The following is a 16,212-nucleotide window of genomic DNA, read 5'->3' as shown; positions in this document are numbered from 1 at the left end:
TTCCGATCAAATCTCAGCAAAAGTGTATTCGAAGAATCGAAGCAGAAGAAAGGATTCTCGAGCCCTAATCTCGATTCAGAGTCTCTTATCCTATTATCTCATCTCCAGATTCTCTCGTTCACTTGTATTGTCAATTAGTCGGAAGGATATTTTGCGATTTTTTTCTCTAGATTCATCGAGAAGAAGAACGTCGAGGAAGGGGGAGGAGGAGGACCCGAGCTGACGATTTCTGGGGCTTCTTTGGATTTTGGTTTGATTTCTCCTGGGAAGTGTTGATACAGGAATCTTTGTATGTGGCCGCAGATCCATTGTTTGCTTGATCATTTCTGGAAACTTCAGTATTGATTTCGAATTGTATTCCAGGGATATCTCGAGCGAGGAATGCGAAGAATCTGAGCCGGGGATTGTTTTCTTACATCTGTATATGGAATTGAGTTATGCTCTGCTCTGGTAAACTGACGGTGGATAAATCGTACAAATCTATCAGTGTAAAAGTAGATCAGGGAATCGGGACTTGCTATGATTGTTTCTGGAAGTTGCTTTTTGCTTTCTGATTGGAGCAGGACGATTGGGAATTGTTTGAGCAGAACTGGCGTCTCTGATACTGATCTGATTTTACTATTTTGAGCAACATGATGTTTTGGAGGGAACGTGAAAGCGCAACCAAGGAGCAGAACGTGGGGTTGCTGTGCGGACAAGTCCGCGTATTGGTGGTCGGTGACTCAGGTAATATCAGATTTCATTTCTGATGTAGATTATGCCGTAATGGATCTGTTAGATTTGTCGAGGCTTTTGGTCGCCATTATCTCACCGTTTGGTGTTGATCAGTTCCGAGTTTCCAAGTTGGATCCTAGTGTCATCCTTTGTGACTCAAGAAAATCAATTCGCCAGATTGATTGTGGTGTGATAGATGTCAAGATGATCAATTATTGTTCTTAACTAGATTTGCTGATCTAGTGAGACTAGAAAGTTAAATTTTGCTCGTTGTTGTTCTACTTATCTAAAAATCGGGATTCACTCTCTTGAGATTAACTTGAGCCATCTAGCATATGTGCCATGGTGGGCAAATGATTTTGATGTGAATGGTCGGCTAAATGTTTCTTCTTTTTTGAGCCTTCAATGCTTTTATTTGTTGAGATCAGCACTGTCAAGGACTGATACTCTGATGGACCAGATCTCATGTACATCGCATGTAATCTATATCGGAGATCATTAGAGGTTGAGAGCTTGGTGGTGTGGTCCTTACTGTATTTCATCGGACAATGCTGAGAGCGTAATTTTATGATCTAGGTTTTGCTTGTTCTTGTTCATGATAAATGTCAACCTATTTGCTCCTTCAGGACAACAAAATGGAAAGAAGTTTCTTTTGCTTTTCATCATAGTCTGCATTGTTTGAGTAAATTTCAGTTCTGAATTCTTCTGCATCTCTTGCTAGGCGTTGGAAAATCATCTCTTGTACATCTCATTGTCAAAGGTTCCTCTATTACACGCCCATCGCAGACAATTGGATGTACAGTTGGGATAAAGGTAACTTAGTCGTCTCAAAATTTCTCAAAATGGCCAAGAGCTGGAGTTCAATTCCTCACTTTCCTACTTTATCACTGTTTCAGCACATTACTTATGCAAGTCCTGCTAGTTCTTCAAGTAGCATTAAAGGTGACTCAGAGAGGGACTTCTTTGTCGAACTCTGGGATGTATCTGGGCATGAGAGATACAAAGACTGCCACTCTCTTTTCTATTCACAAATTAATGGTCTGCGCCAAATTCTCCCCGCTCTTCTTGATTCTGTTTCAAACAGTGTTATATCACAAAGTTCATGTTTGAGAATTAAATTGTGCAGGAGTTATTTTTGTCCATGATCTTTCCCAGAGAAGAACAAAAACAAGCTTGCAGAAATGGGCAGCTGAGGTTGCAGCTACTGGGACATTTTCTGCCCCTCTTCCTTCTGGAGGGCCGGGTGGCCTTCCTGTCCCGTACATCATCGTCGGTAACAAAGCGGATGCCGCTACAAAAGAAGGCACGAGAGGAAGCAGCGGCAATCTCGTTGATGCAGCTCGTCAGTGGGTTGAGAAGCAAGGTTTGCTTCGGTCGAGTGAGGATCTCCCTCTCACTGAGAGCTTTCCCGGCAATGGTGGCCTTATAGCTGTAAGCATATGACCGAGTACTATCTCGGTTGTTATTTTTTCATGGTGAATAAAAGAATCTTTGAGCTTTTGAATGAAAATAGTGTGAGGACTAGTTTTATTCATCGCAATAACGAACGTATCTCGGAACTATAACCTGATAGGGTTTGTCAAATTGCCCTTATGCAGGCAGCCAAGGAAGCTAGATTCGACAAGGAAGCTCTGAACAAATTTTTCCGCATGGTTTCGCATCTTCTCTTGTCAGCTATATATCTTCAACCCTGAACTCAATACTCAAAAGCAATAAAATTTTTCGGTTTGCAGTTGATAAGGAGAAGATACTTCTCAGATGAATTACCTGCAACTTCTACGTGGTCAGTTTCCCCTATTCCAGCTGCACCTTCACAGCGGTTAGACGACAGCACAACCGACGACGATCAATTTTACAGAAGGCCAAGGTAAAAAAAAAAAAACTAGAGTGGTAACTTTCGTTAAATAACATGTGGGTCGATACTTGATGCGATGTAAAATTTGCAGTTTGAAGGGAGATCCTTACAAGTACAACATGCTACCGCCGCTTCCAGCGCAGAGAAACCTCACCCCACCTCCCACTCTGTATCCTCAGCAACCTGTTTTGACACCCGACAACTACGCCTCCATCCCGAGGTTTTCTCTTACCAGTGCTCACGAAACCAATAACGGGAGTGCCAGGTCTAAGCGGATGGACATTAACGTCTGAACCTCAAACCATCTCAATAGCTTTTGTCTTCTGTGTCCAATGCTGATGCAGAGGATGTTTTTTTTTGTTGTTCTATTCTTTTTTTTTATTATTTATTTAATTCAGATTGGATTTCTCTATCAATGGTTCCAATGGTAGAGGTGCGTGCGGGTGCAAAGTTGATGCCAAGGATGGAATTATGTAATCGTGGGTTCACATAGAGTAGCAAATTCTTTGATAATGTAATGTTTGTGAGAGCTAAATGATGTGCTCTTTTTCATTTTTTGCTACATTTTTTTTTTTTGGTTATGAATGAATAAAAAAAATATCAGCTTAATAGTGTTTCTCCAGTCTTTACACGAGATCGATTTAAAAAAAAAATGCAGCATTAAAAAATAAAAATCTAATAAAAGGAGAAAGAGGGACTTCGCAGTTTTCTTTAACATCAGACGGGAGGGAAGGCTCTCTAGGCTTTGTGGAGCAGCAAAATCAATTCCCTTTTTGATGGAATTCTCGCTTTGATCATATCGATTCCTCCTCTGGGTCTTCACTCTTCAGATTCCCTAACAGGTCATCTCTTTCTCTCTCTCCGCATAAACCCTAGACCCATTGCAAGTTGCGATTTTTTTGGATGATTGTTTCGTGGAGGTCCTCTGAGCTTATGAGTTATCTGTAATCATATGAGCCGTATGGTATTAGAGTAATCCTCTTGCACTGCGCTGTTAAGGAGTTCTGCCTTTACGACTCCCTTCTCTTTTTTTGGGTTTTTGTAAGAATTCGACATCCTACGAGAAAACCCAAGTGAGATTTGTTGCTGTATCCCCGGTTGGATTCTGGGTTCCCACAGTTTCGGTTTCTAGTTTAGAGAATCGATTCTGCTTATGGATTTGAATACATCTCTCGTAAACACCCTTTCCTTTTCCTTAACCCGTTTGCGCCCTTCAACTTCTACTCTGGCTTTTCCGATCGTGTAATGCGTTAATGGTTTTGTCGTGCGCAGAGAAATTTTAGTCTCTTTTTGCTGCAACATTTTCAGTAATGGTGGAAGTGTGGTGGTCGCTTCTTGGAGCAGCGGTGCCTGCCCTTGTCGCAGGGCAAGCCATCAGAATGAAGAAGAGACGAGCTGAAGAAGGGAGGATCAAGAGCGCTAGAGGAAGAGAGAAGAGTTCTGATGAGATATTTGTGTGCGAAAGGGTCTGCACGTCGAAAAGGATGTTGAAAAAGATCGGAGCTTTCTCCAAGGACCCAATTCCCGACACTTGTGTAACGGTGTGTGGAGTCTCCGAGCTCGATGCCTGTTCCGACGCCTGTGCCCGTACCGTCTGTGTCAACAATCATCAAGTGCCTAACTGGAACGACATTTGTCTCAGAAGGTGCCAAAGCGAGTGCCTTAGGCTCTCGTCTTCTCGTTCAGTTTAGATTCTCTCTGTGTTTTTGTTTCGTTTACAGTTGATCTGGATTTAACCCACCATTGTTCCGTGCATCGTTGATCTAGATTTCATCGTGTTTCGCTTCTATATGTATCTGTGTTTTGAGTAATCAGACAGGAAAACAGATTCATATTGATGGTGGTCTATCAGCAAGAGAAAGAACTCGTTCACGATGGACTGAACAATGTCTCTCAGATCAGATCTCGTCATGCGAGGCTTTGTTCTTCACCTTCTCGGCTGTTCTCTGCACTGCTCCGCCCACAGCATCTCCCGCCAGTTTTGCAGACCCTTCAATGGTCTCTTTGCTTGTCTCCAAACTCTTCTTCGCCGCTTCTTTCACCATCTCCCCAGCACTGTTTTCTCCTCCTTTCCCTTCTTCACCCTTCCCTTCGCTTTTGCTTCTGAAACTGACAGTGAACGCAGAAGAAGGTCGATCGAGCAATGGATGAACGGAGAAGGGCAATCATGGATTTCGATGAGAACAACTGAGATTGTATGCCAAAAGGGTATGGCAGAAATTGTGAAACTCACTCTAGATTCGGATGATAAATCTTCATCTTGATCTTCTGGATTGCCGCTTGGATGAGTTCCCATGAAGTTGGAGGGAACTTTTTCCCGAATATCCGAAATATGATCTTCAAAAGAGACGGCTTCTCCTGCTCTGCTTGTGCAGAAGCCGTGAAAATGTGATTGCAGAACAGGATGGCGACAAAGAAGAAGCATACGGTGACTCTGATTCTCGTGGATTCCGTCATGTCTGAATCAGACAAGAAAAGGAAGGAAAAGAAAATGGTGAAGAAAGAAGCTTTAACACAGCAGTTGAAGTTCGTGGGGGGAGGGCACAAGGAGAAATGGGCGCCATGTATCTCGCATCAACTCAAGCCTTCTGATGATTTGAACTATTCTTTCTCCCAAATTTGACCAAAAAACAAATATCTTCATTTGCTTTTACAAATGAAGATAAAGGATTAATACGTTATAAAATTAAACTGATATATAGAAATTGCTAGTAAAAGTCTAAACAAGTTGCCCACAAATGTATATAAATTTAATTACAATCTAAGAAAATTGTTTTACTTTTACATTTTGAGTGAAATTATATTTGGGTTTTGTAGTTTGGGCCCACGAAACGCCTAATGACCCAACTCAATTACCAGTTAGTCCTGTACTTTTAATTTATCTCAATTTAATATATTTTTTTATATTCAAATAAATTCTATAGACGAAAATATTCATCTAGTTTTTAAATTTTCTCCAAAAAATACCCTCTGCGATATTTGACACGTCGAAAACTAAAATCCGAGGGAGAAAAAACCAATAATTCAGGTGTTTATGGGGTGGATTTCAGAGTTTTTGGATTTCAAATAATGAAAACCGACAATCAAGTTTTTTGAAATTTGGTTTTCCTAAAAACTCGAAAATCTACTTTATGAAAAAAATCAACTAAAAACTAAAAACCACCTTTTTTTTAGATTTATAAACTTTCAGAATCCAAAATCCAAAAACCAAAAACTAAAGGCCTTGAATGGTAGGAGTTTTTGGAGTTTTTAGAATCCAAAAACAAAAAAAAAACAACATTCAAGTTTTTACAAAATTACTTTTCCTAAAAACTTGGAAAGTCATTTTAGTGAAAAAAATCAATGAAAAACCAAAAGCTACTTTTTTTGAGTTTTCAAATATTATAAAATCCAAAAACCAAAAACCAAAAACTAAAAACCAAAATCCAAAAACTAAAACCAAAAACCCAAAATAAAAGCCATCTCCAATCAAAGCCAAAAACTCAAAACTAAAAACTCAAAATAAAAACTAATATCATTCAAAGATTAAGTCTCCACATCAGCACTTAACATCACAAAATATTAAAAAATATTTAAAAATAAAAATAAAAATGAAAATGAAAAATAATAAAAATAATTTTAAAAATATATTTATATATATACATCATATATACGTATGTGTGTATATATGTTTTTAATTTTTTTAATTGTTTTGATATTTTCCCGTGGAAACTGGATTTTCGTCTGTTTACGTGTTAAATATTTCCTAGTTTTTTAAGGAAAATTTCCTTATTGCTAGGCTACGGGGTTTATCGGAATTTATTTAAAAAAATATTACTTCTGTTTTTTTTTTTTTAAGTCGGTTCTCCCGTTCTTATAAATAAGGCTAAGGACCATCGATTAGATCTGTTGTCTTCACTTTCCTTTTCCTCGGTCGAAACCTAAGCCTGATTCTCCCTCCATTGTCGTCGCCATGTCCGGTGAAGAAGAAGAAAACGCCGCCGAGCTCAAGATCGGAGATGGTACCCCTTTCTCTCTTTCTCCAGTATTGCTGCTTTTTACGTTTGAATTTGGAAAGTAAGGGTTTTTCTCTCTCTCTGCTCAAGCTGAACGATTTGGGTCGATTTTGGTTTTGATTTGGCCTTTTCGGTAATCATTTCACACAAGTCTGACGCCGCAGAGATTCCGCACTGAAATTATTGAACCTTCTTTGGCCGTGTTTGGTGTAGAGTTTCTCAAGGCAAAGTGCTTGATGAACTGCGAAGTCGCTCTGATTCTGGAGCACAAGTATGAGCAGCTTCAGCAGATTTCTGAAGATCCCATGAATCAAGTTTCTCAGTGAGTAATTTCCCTTCTTGCGCCATGGTAAATAAGTCCCGATTTGATAGCCAGAAATCATGCGAAAGAACCCGACTTTGATTCGGTCCTCCTCACTTTTTTGCCATTAGAATCTTGCTTTGTGTCTTTTTTAAATCCTTGATTCTTTACTTGACTGTCTTAATCTGATTCGCCTGATGGGCTCTCAGATTTTTATATCAAGACTGTTTCTTGCATCCGTATTCATCCTGAGTATGCTCAAATCTTATATTTCGCGTTCATGATGGTTGCTTCAGTCCTCTTTCTGAGGATTTGACAACTGCACATTCTCTTTGAACCAAAAATATGTTCGTTTCTGTTATTTGCTTACGCAAATACATTATCCTTCTCGATTATCTTGGGGATCTCGCTGATGGATCAATGCATAATGTTCATGAAATCGGCCCTTTTGCCTGCTCTCATGGGTATAATTTTTATTTTCCACACTGCAGAGTGTTTGAGAAGTCCCTACAGTATGTGAAGCGCTTTAGCCGCTACAAGAATCCGGATGCTGTACGACAAGTTCGGGAGTATCCTTTTTGAAGTTTTACTTGTGCTTTCTTTTTCACATATATGCATCTCTTGATGGCCTAGTTTTGCAAATGCCCCTTTTAGAATCAGTGTCTGTTATTTGCTACTGCAAATACTTGCTCATCTAATTTGTGGGTTAGCATTGAAAATTGGTCTAATATCATTCTTTCTCTCTTGAACATCTCTTGACCTTAACTCAAGCCTAATAGAATCCTGAGCAGATACCAGTTAACGGAATTTGAGGTAAGGTGATGTAAAATCTATTTGATCTGATTTTTCTCGTCTAAGGAACTACCAAACATGCTTAGCCGTTTTTGTTGGTTGCTCTCTGAACAGCTCTGTGTTCTTGGAAACCTCTGTCCTGAAACTGTTGAGGAAGCTGTTGCCATGGTTCCTTCTCTTAAGGTAAAAAAAAGTCTTTTTTTTGCATTCTCCAGTTACACCCACAAGACAGCATTCTAGTATTTTGAGCATTCTTCTGAGATAAGTGTCGACTTCTGTTTGTTCAGACGAAGGGACGAGTTCACGACGATGAAGCTATCGAGAAGATGCTAAACGATCTCTCCCTCATCAAGAGATTTGAATGATGATAGATTGGACATGATATTGTTGTCTTATGTACACAGTAGACTGAAGCATATTGGGCTTCTGCAAATGGTGGTTGATCTTCAAAGTTTCACCTTCACTATAACAAAAATGTTGTGAGAGATGAGATTTTGGGGGTTTTCTTTTCAGTGTTTTGTAAAAACTATTGCATTATTAATGGATTAATTTGATAAGAAGAGTCTACAACTTGTCCTTTGCTGAAGTGGGAAAGTTCAAAAGAGAAATTTCCAAGAACAAACTCTGAAGAAGGGCTTTGCTCAAAGAAGCCATTTACAGTGGAATTTGGTGTTTTGATAATGTGTCCAAATATGGAATGCAGTATCTCATTTCTACCAATAGCAATGGACACAACCTGCATTTTTGCTATGGGAAAGGACTATATACAAATAGACCATTTACTTCTCTTCACTACAAAGCATTCTGCTCTCCTCTCTCTTCTGGTGAAAGGAAGAAGTAGTTCACTTCCATCTCTTGGAGTTCTTAAGGGACTTAGATTTCTGCTTAGCAGCCTGAAAAGCCTGCATCTTCTGCTTCTTCCTCGCTTCTTTCTCGGCCTTTGACATTTTCGACTTTGCTTTCACTTTTGGAGCCTTCTCCTCTAACTCCGCCTCCCTCTCCAGCTCCATTGCTCTTGCTTCCATGTTCTTCTCCAGATAATACTGATACATTCACATGCCAGTTCATTCATAGTGTTACCATTACAGTGTAAACTACCATATCTAGGATGAACATATCATCACCATTTGCATGGTCCCATACAGAATAATAGAGAACACTGAGAAAATTACGTTGTAGTCGCCTGCATAGTCTTGTAACCCTCCATCTCTGACTTCTATGACTCTGTTAACGATTTGTTTAATGAAGTATCTGTCATGGGAGACTGCGATGACCGTGCCCTCGTACTCGTTTATCGCCTCCTGATGAGAGAATTCAGAGTGTTAAAGCCTTAGTCAGCAGCCATGAACACTTTGCCACTGCCTTTATATGGGCAGAGAGAGAGAGAGAGAGGTAGGAATAGAAACCTCGAGCATTTCTTTCGAGGGAATGTCTAAGTGATTGGTGGGTTCATCCAAAACGAGTAGAGTGGATGGTTTCACCATGAATTTGCAGAAAGCAAGCCGAGCCTAGGAGTCAAGATCATGGAGAAGCTATAAAATAAGGTCCATAACCATAAAGGACAAGAAAACCAGAAAGCCATTCAAGATTCTTAGTTTCAATCTTAGGTATACCTTCTCGCCACCGCTAAGAAGAGAGACCTTTCTATCGAGCATGTCAGCTTTGAAATTGCAACGCCCAAGAAGCCCCTTTATATCGTCAATTCTCCAGTCTTCTGCAGCTTCTACAACTGTTTCAAGCACTGTTTTATCCAGCTCAAGGGCCTCTGCCTGAATAAAAAGGAATGCCAGATGTAGCCAATTAGCTCGTAAATCTTTTATCCATTTGGAATTTCTGTGTGAGAAACCCGATTTACGATTGAAAAAGACCTGATTCTGCTCGAAGTAGTTTGGCAATACATTGTGCTCCCCAAGAATAACTTCACCTCCCACAGGCTTCTCCGAACCCATAATCAGTTTCAGTAATGTACTCTTGCCACAGCCATTCGGGCCAAGAATTGCAATTTTCTCTCCTCTTTCTATTGAAAGATTTGCCTTCTTAAATAGCATCTGGTTTACAAAGTAATGAAGGAATTATTAAGCAGGAAAAAAGGACAGGGCACAGAAGGAATTATCCAACAACCTCTTACAAGCAGCAGCTTATATCCTACCGTCTCACCTTATCCTCGAAACCAAACTCGAGATTCTTCATATTTACTACCATTCTTCCACTTCTTCCACGCTCTGGAAACCTGATTTTCATCTGTTTCCTCTGAAACGGCTTCTCTATTTGTTCCTCCTCTTGCAGCCTCTCCAGTTTCTTTCACAAGCCACGAAAGAGAAACAAAATCTTAGATTTTCCAGATAGAACTCAAACACAAAGGGCAGCAAGCAAGAATAGGGATGTGAACGCTATTATGCCACGAAAAATAAGGATTTGCTTCAGCAAGATAACCTTTTCTGCAGTAGAAGCACGGCCAGAATTTGCCCCGGCACCCAGCCTGCTGATCAAGTCCTTTGTTGCTTCAATCTCTTTCTGCTGCTTCTCCCATGCAGTATTCTGAGCTTCAACCCACTCGGCCTTTGATATTACGTATTGAGAATAATTGCCCTCGAATGTCCTTGACACACCCATCTCAGTTTCAACGATTTTAGTACAGAGCTGATCAAGGAAAGCTCTGTCGTGGGATATTATCACCAAAGGAACGTCTTGCTTGTTCAAATAATCTTCCAGCCATTCTATAGTACCAAGATCGAGATGGTTCGTGGGCTCATCCAGCAACAGTAAATCCGGTTCCTGTTCACAGTAGCACACGGCAGCAAAGCCCATTAAACCAGACACGAGTAACTTGCCTCCTAGTTTACATATTGTCTTAACCCCGAAATGTTCAACGGTTAGCGTACCAAATGAAATGAGATTGTCAAACTATTAAAGCATGAAACTTTACAACCATACAGTGTCAAGATCCCTAACGTGCAACGTCAAATTGATCGAAAAGCCAAGAATTCAAAATTACAGCAAATGATTCCATCCATGAAGTGCAAAATCCGAAACTTAATACCTGAAGTAAGATCTTCCCAAGTGACATCCTCATCTGCCATCCACCACTAAACGATGCCACGAGCCTATCTGCGTCCTCTGGCGCAAACCCTAACTCCGGCATCAGCTTACTGATCTTCGCATCGACGGCGTCCAAATCAACGGCCTGTGCTCGCCTCTGCAACAAATCAAATTCATCCAGCAATCTTCCCATCAGCTCCAAATCATCCACGGATTTTTCTATCGCCTTTTGCACTTTCTCCAACTTCTCAGCAATCTCCATCTGCTCCTTGAACGCGCTCATGAACTCTTCCTTCACCGTCTTGCTCATGGAAACCTCGAATTCCTGACTCAAGAAGGCGATTTTAATGTTGGGCTTCGCCTTTATCACGTTTCCCGAGTCGGGTTCTTCCTGACCTGTGATAATTCTCAGTTGGGTCGTCTTGCCGGCGCCATTCACGCCGACCAGTCCGACCTTCTCCCCTTTCTTCACCTCCCAGCTCACGTCCTTGAGCACCGTCACGCCTTTATAGCTCTTGCTTATGTTCTCCAGCTTCACACCCGACGAAACCCCAGACGCCCCACTGTTGGATTGCCTGTTGTTGCGATTCCGATCGAAATCATCGGTGGTTCCGGTCGAGAAGAGCGATTCGACGTCGTATTCCTCTTGTTTCACCGACGACTCAACGCTGATGGTGGACACTTGGGCTCTGATGCAAGAGATTCCGCGTCTAGGGTTAGAAACCGAAGAGATTTTCATGGAATTCGAGTGTATCGGCGACGGGCATGGACGGAGACCAGTGAAGAAGGTCGAACGGAGGTCGAGGCGATGGAGATTCGTCGTTAAACCCATGTTTAGATAACGAGAAAATGGAAGAGACGAGATAGAAAAATGCGGGATTGAAGACGAACGCCAAGATTCACGACCACCGAGAGAGTCTTTCTCCACCGAGTAAGCAGAGGAAGATCTCTCGAGCTCCGACCACAGCGTCCGAACGATTAATCCAATATATGTTATTATTTCCAAAATTTGGTAATATTTTCTATAATTCAAATACACGAAAAAAGTGTTACTGGAAAGTAGTATATCATGATATTCCAAAGGCTACGAATATTAATTCCGATGCATAATTAGAATTAAAATTAAATAATTAACTAAAGAAGAAGAAAAATTGGAACAGTAATATTGGAAATATATGTGGAGCGGAGGAAAAGATAGGAGGATATCTAAGCTTTGTGGTGCAGAGAGGCCGTTTGACGATGAGGGTCTCACTATCTGCCACGTGGCGCATCATGAAGCATCCACGTGGAGAAAAGATAAATACATAGTAAAAACTATATTAATGTCAATTAGCGATGGGGTAAGGAAAAGTCGCGGTGTTAATGGGCCTAGAAATGTTATCAATAATGGACTTTTGTAATGGGCTCATTTTGGGTTACATTAAGGATCTGATCTTAACAACTTACCAAGATAAGATGACATGAAGCCCAATAATTAAATTAAGGATGCATCCCGTGACGACACACACTTCCATGAATTGATTAATTCTTTTTCAGTTATATAAATATAGTAAGTCGGTGAAATTTCCACAAAAAAAATATATATATGAATTTTAAAATACTAACGTCCGAAATAAATGTGATTTGAATCATTATCGAAATTTTGATATCCTAAAAATAATAATATGAAATATCAAACACAATATTTATACTTTGAAAGTTTTATCATCATTATTATGGAAAGGTGATAATATTTTCAAAATTTATATTACTTACGTGAAAAAATGGAATAATGTGTATATTTGTTATATATATATTTAGAAGCTGCTAACAATTTCATGTAATTAAAGTCTCTCAAGTGGAGGAAAAAAAATCAGAAAACGAAATTATCAGTCAAGTTCCAAACTTCAGATAAAATAAAATATCGGTTTGAGTTTGAGATTGTAGCCATGTATTGAACAGGGAATATGGTTTCAGTTTGATTCGGATAACTACGTTATATATAATATATATATTTTAGTTCAAATGAACATATCTATTTGCTGCAAATATCTTGTGTTATAAAATATACAAAGAGAAAAGATTAATGATAAAGCTTGAAACGATGTCGTTTAGGAAGGCTGACATGAGATTCGTTTGTGTGGATGCAACGAAAGGATAAAAAGACGAAAGGAGAGGCAAAGGCGTACACACCTGATTAGCAGGACACGGACAAAGCGTGTCCCCTGAATGGCATTATCGTAATTCACTCGCAATATCTAGACCTATTCTATACAAGCATTATTGGTCTCTCAACGTTATCTGTTTATATTTTTCCGGGTTTTTTTTTTATATAAAATTCGATATATATACACACACACACACCAATCTAGCTGTCATTTTTATGTGACATTTTATATACCAATCGTTCTGACTCACAATCTAGCTTGAAGAATTGACTGTCGACCGCCAAAAAAAAACTCAGAGCAAAAACTACTCTCTCTCTCTCTCTCTCTCTCTCTCTCTCTCTCTGCAGATTTGATCAGATGGAAGACGGAAAGGAGGTAAAATCGTTCAGACCCATGTCTCGTCTCTCCTTTCTGTGTGCCCCTCTGTGTTGTCTGTTTCCCGAGAAAATTTTCTCGGGAGAGGGAGAAATGGTTCACGATTCAACTGGGTTTTAAATGATGCATGCATGGCCTTTTTTGGCTCCCCAACATCAAGAACAAGATCGAAGTTCTTCTCTCGGGATATGACCTTTTTTTAGTTATGATATTCAAGAATCAAGATCAAGATCATGATTGGACTCGATATTGATGCATGTGGTGGCTTTGCAGAAAAACTCTCCGTGGTTATCGGTACCGCAGTTCGGAGACTGGGACCAGAAGGGAGTGATGCCCGACTACTCGATGGACTTCTCCAAGATCAGAGAGATGAGGAAACAGAACAAGAGAGATCCGTCCCGAGCCAGTCTCGGCAACGACCAAGACCTTCTCGGCCCTCAACCCGCCGCCGCCGCGGCTAAGCTGACGACAGTTCATCACGTCGACAATAATAATCACCACCCACATTCTCCTTCCGTAAGATTCATTTAAACTCTTTCCTTAGATTCTCATTATATTGCTCTTTCCTTCTTGATAGTTTCGATTTGAATATCTTGGCTTAGTTGTGTCCATTCAAGCTTGCGGGTCCGTTTCATTTCTCGATTAGGTTAGTGATTTAAATTGTGACAATATATGGTTAGTCCACAAAAAATGTTAGATCATGGTCCCCTCTGTGCGGTCCACACGGGTCTATAACCTATGTGCTTACGTAGATTGAAAATAAAGTCTAAATTTAGTAATAGCAAAATGGTTATCGTTTTCTAGAAATGGAATTGGTCGTATATACATATATATATATATATATATATATATATATATATTGATAGGATGACTACCGAAATTACGTATTACATTGGTGATCTCTTTCCACGAAAGTAATCTTTAACGGGGAAAATAATTTATGGCTTTTTCTGTTGGTAGGTTTCATTTTGGTACCCACCATGTGGACCGAACTATATTGGCTTTACAAGACATTCTTAAATGACATGTGGAAATAAGAGATCGTGTAAATCAGAAGAAGAAAAAAAGCTATAAAACAACAACGAAGCAACAGATCCGATGTCTGAATTGGTCCCCCGTTATAATTATTACAATTAACGGACCATTTCAATTCATCAATATATAATATGATAAAGTTGTGTTTAGGGTTTCAATTTTAAAATGGGTCGTTAATTGATGTGTGGTTATGGAACAGACGAGGAGAAGCATTTTCAGCTACTTCAACTGCTGTGTCAAAGCCTGAATGGCTTGAAATGGGACCATTTTCACGGGCAATGCGATTCCACGGCCAAAATCCCCAATTCAATGACGCTAGAGATTTATGTATTGTCAAAAAAAAAAATGCAGTGAGTTACTTTTTTTTTTTTTTCACCAGAATCGGTGTTTATAGTAAATAATTATCTCTATGGCTGAAGTAATTTAGTTTACGTTGTGCCAAGAAGAATATCCGAGAGAATTAATCACAACTTTTTAGATTTTACTATAAGTATAGTCTTGTTTGTATAGCTTGAGATTTGCCCAAAAAAGAACACTAACCTTTATATAATGGCAATTAAAATTATATGAATAATTGTATATATCTAGATTAGAGAATAAATATGTTCCCATTTCAAAGGGGACGGGTGGTATAAATTGCAAACAATATTTAAGTTAACTATAGGAAAATATCATTCGAAGAAGGCTATTTGGGCTCTTTATCCTAAAGTTGTGTGAGTGCAGATGGGCTTGAAATCGAACCTAATAATTGGGTCATACTTAATATAACGAGCAGACCAGTGACACTGTCGGAACAATATGTAAACGGTGGACCGGTTACGATGTTTTCTAACATTATAACCAGTTTGTTTATTAGAATTGAAATGATATTAATACATCATATGGATTAGTGCAACACACTGTCCTCACCATGGATCATTCGTGGATGCGTGTGTGTGTGTATATACACACGTATATACATTCACAGACGGTCTACTAATTTCAATATACCACCGAATTTCGTAAGAGAAATCCAACTACTATAGATTTATTAGTGGTGGTGGTGAGTGGCGTATAAATATTTATGATGGGTCTGCGTAAATTGTGATATCGATGCTGTGGCCAGAGAGGTAGAGAAAAAAAAGGTCAAATTGATGGTTGTCAGATAAAAACACGAGTCATGTTGGATTTGTCTCGTAGAACTATGTTGGTACATGCATGATACATGTACCGAGGGAGAGGGAAGGACATGCATGTACGTATGTACGTGTGTGTCAGTATACGTATACGTGTATGTAGATGGGGGCATGCATGGAGGAATGGAGATGATGATGACGATGATGGAGAATAGTAGGAAAGCGTGCACTTCATTTGGGCCCTCCCCCCAATATATATTTATTTACTCTCTCTCTCTCTCTCTCTCTCTCTGTCAAACTTCCCCTCATCTCTCATTCATCAGCGTTTCTAGATGTACGCAGAGGGAATGAATGGTATGTACTATGTAAAGAGGAGCTTCAAATGCGTATAATAAGGTTGATGCATGTAACTATATGGTTATTCATGATACATATGGTGCATGCATGCAAATATGAAAACCGTCGATATAACAACAATTGATATACCAATTAGGACAAGTCTCATCACAAAGATGGCACTACAAATACGTTACTTGAAAAAAAAAACGTTTAAAATTGTTAATTATCTCAGAATGATAATTATCGTTATGGTTCCCTCAATAATAACGGTTCTATCCGATGTATATATATTCTCTTTCACGTATATATATATATAATACACATAGTTTAAGACAACTTAATTAATTAGACCAAAGGAGATTGAGTAGATTTTGTACGTATCGGATAATTTAATGCAAGCAGTATCCACCACCATCGCCAATCAATCAAATATAAACGTAGCTCGCCGTTTTGTTTTCCCCTGTCCGAAAATCTATGGTCTCATTAAATTCCCTCTCTCTCTCTC

At 39.4% G+C, this 16,212-nt stretch overlaps 6 protein-coding genes across 9 annotated transcripts; 4 read left to right on the top strand and 2 right to left on the bottom strand.

Moving 5' to 3' along the window:
• Positions 1-6: 6 nt before the first annotated feature.
• Positions 7-3,127, top strand: LOC104799321 (uncharacterized GTP-binding protein At5g64813). 2 transcript variants are annotated; one of them, XM_010521775.1, is made up of 8 exons: positions 7-289; positions 364-726; positions 1,436-1,527; positions 1,611-1,752; positions 1,841-2,145; positions 2,313-2,366; positions 2,448-2,581; positions 2,661-3,127. In XM_010521775.1, exons 2-8 carry the CDS (start codon positions 633-635, stop codon positions 2,860-2,862), a joined length of 1,023 nt encoding a protein of 340 aa, XP_010520077.1. In that variant the 5' UTR covers positions 7-289; positions 364-632; the 3' UTR covers positions 2,863-3,127. The 2 variants fall into 2 exon arrangements, with proteins under 2 accessions (XP_010520077.1, XP_019056888.1); XM_019201343.1 differs by having other exon boundaries at positions 7-726.
• A 127-nt stretch (positions 3,128-3,254) lies between these two features.
• LOC104799304 (uncharacterized protein At5g64816) lies at positions 3,255-4,358 on the top strand. 3 transcript variants are annotated; one of them, XM_010521763.1, is made up of 2 exons: positions 3,255-3,411; positions 3,878-4,358. In XM_010521763.1, the coding sequence occupies exon 2, from the start codon at positions 3,880-3,882 to the stop codon at positions 4,258-4,260; it is 381 nt and encodes a 126-aa protein (XP_010520065.1). In that variant the 5' UTR covers positions 3,255-3,411; positions 3,878-3,879; the 3' UTR covers positions 4,261-4,358. The 3 variants fall into 3 exon arrangements, with proteins under 3 accessions (XP_010520065.1, XP_010520052.1, XP_010520060.1); XM_010521750.1 differs by having other exon boundaries at positions 3,257-3,411; positions 3,842-4,358; XM_010521758.1 differs by lacking the exon at positions 3,255-3,411 and adding an exon at positions 3,418-3,743 and having other exon boundaries at positions 3,842-4,358.
• Positions 4,359-4,448: 90 nt separating this feature from the next.
• On the bottom strand, positions 4,449-5,296 carry LOC104799297. Its single transcript, XM_010521737.2, has 2 exons — positions 4,803-5,296; positions 4,449-4,678 (listed from the first exon to the last, which is right to left on the bottom strand). Exons 1-2 carry the CDS (start codon positions 5,024-5,026, stop codon positions 4,468-4,470), a joined length of 435 nt encoding a protein of 144 aa, XP_010520039.1. The 5' UTR covers positions 5,027-5,296; the 3' UTR covers positions 4,449-4,467.
• A 1,155-nt stretch (positions 5,297-6,451) lies between these two features.
• On the top strand, positions 6,452-8,214 carry LOC104799288 (DNA-directed RNA polymerase II subunit 4). Its single transcript, XM_010521725.2, has 6 exons — positions 6,452-6,570; positions 6,778-6,886; positions 7,357-7,434; positions 7,645-7,678; positions 7,772-7,840; positions 7,945-8,214. The coding sequence occupies exons 1-6, from the start codon at positions 6,522-6,524 to the stop codon at positions 8,020-8,022; spliced, it is 417 nt and encodes a 138-aa protein (XP_010520027.1). The 5' UTR covers positions 6,452-6,521; the 3' UTR covers positions 8,023-8,214.
• A 68-nt stretch (positions 8,215-8,282) lies between these two features.
• LOC104799282 (ABC transporter F family member 5) lies at positions 8,283-11,732 on the bottom strand. The gene is made up of 8 exons (XM_010521713.1): positions 10,698-11,732; positions 10,091-10,432; positions 9,815-9,955; positions 9,526-9,705; positions 9,271-9,426; positions 9,064-9,165; positions 8,830-8,958; positions 8,283-8,700 (listed from the first exon to the last, which is right to left on the bottom strand). Exons 1-8 carry the CDS (start codon positions 11,526-11,528, stop codon positions 8,500-8,502), a joined length of 2,082 nt encoding a protein of 693 aa, XP_010520015.1. The 5' UTR covers positions 11,529-11,732; the 3' UTR covers positions 8,283-8,499.
• Positions 11,733-13,078: 1,346 nt separating this feature from the next.
• LOC104799275 lies at positions 13,079-14,746 on the top strand. Its single transcript, XM_010521700.2, has 3 exons — positions 13,079-13,218; positions 13,492-13,734; positions 14,453-14,746. The coding sequence occupies exons 1-3, from the start codon at positions 13,201-13,203 to the stop codon at positions 14,498-14,500; spliced, it is 309 nt and encodes a 102-aa protein (XP_010520002.1). The 5' UTR covers positions 13,079-13,200; the 3' UTR covers positions 14,501-14,746.
• The last annotated feature ends 1,466 nt before the right edge of the window (positions 14,747-16,212 follow it).

The sequence above is a fragment of the Tarenaya hassleriana genome, unplaced genomic scaffold (genome assembly GCF_000463585.1).
Source record: "Tarenaya hassleriana unplaced genomic scaffold, ASM46358v1 Cleome10, whole genome shotgun sequence".
NCBI classification, from domain to species: Eukaryota; Viridiplantae; Streptophyta; class Magnoliopsida; order Brassicales; family Cleomaceae; genus Tarenaya; species Tarenaya hassleriana.
The sequence above is the reverse complement of the archived record's forward strand: the minus strand, read 5'-3'. Positions and strand labels throughout refer to the sequence as shown.

Excerpts from the sequence above, each read along its gene's own strand:
- LOC104799282 (XM_010521713.1), bottom strand. The coding sequence starts at position 11,528 with ATGGGTTTAACGACGAATCTCCATCGCCTCGACCTCCGTTCGACCTTC. Across the intron at positions 9,706-9,814 it reads AGTTTGGTTTCGAGGATAAG|ATGCTATTTAAGAAGGCAAA; the intron begins GTGAGACGGTAG and ends TTTGTAAACCAG. Across the intron at positions 8,959-9,063 it reads CCTCGAAAGAAATGCTCGAG|GAGGCGATAAACGAGTACGA; the intron begins GTTTCTATTCCT and ends TTCTCTCATCAG.
- LOC104799275 (XM_010521700.2), top strand. Across the intron at positions 13,735-14,452 it reads ACCACCCACATTCTCCTTCC|ACGAGGAGAAGCATTTTCAG; the intron begins GTAAGATTCATT and ends GTTATGGAACAG.
- LOC104799297 (XM_010521737.2), bottom strand. The coding sequence starts at position 5,026 with ATGACGGAATCCACGAGAATCAGAGTCACCGTATGCTTCTTCTTTGTC. Across the intron at positions 4,679-4,802 it reads ATTTATCATCCGAATCTAGA|TTTCAGAAGCAAAAGCGAAG; the intron begins GTGAGTTTCACA and ends GTTCACTGTCAG.
- LOC104799321 (XM_010521775.1), top strand. The coding sequence starts at position 633 with ATGATGTTTTGGAGGGAACGTGAAAGCGCAACCAAGGAGCAGAACGTG. Across the intron at positions 2,367-2,447 it reads TGAACAAATTTTTCCGCATG|TTGATAAGGAGAAGATACTT; the intron begins GTTTCGCATCTT and ends TTCGGTTTGCAG. Across the intron at positions 2,582-2,660 it reads CAATTTTACAGAAGGCCAAG|TTTGAAGGGAGATCCTTACA; the intron begins GTAAAAAAAAAA and ends TAAAATTTGCAG.
- LOC104799304 (XM_010521763.1), top strand. The coding sequence starts at position 3,880 with ATGGTGGAAGTGTGGTGGTCGCTTCTTGGAGCAGCGGTGCCTGCCCTT.
- LOC104799288 (XM_010521725.2), top strand. The coding sequence starts at position 6,522 with ATGTCCGGTGAAGAAGAAGAAAACGCCGCCGAGCTCAAGATCGGAGAT. Across the intron at positions 6,887-7,356 it reads CCCATGAATCAAGTTTCTCA|AGTGTTTGAGAAGTCCCTAC; the intron begins GTGAGTAATTTC and ends TCCACACTGCAG. Across the intron at positions 7,679-7,771 it reads ACCAGTTAACGGAATTTGAG|CTCTGTGTTCTTGGAAACCT; the intron begins GTAAGGTGATGT and ends CTCTCTGAACAG.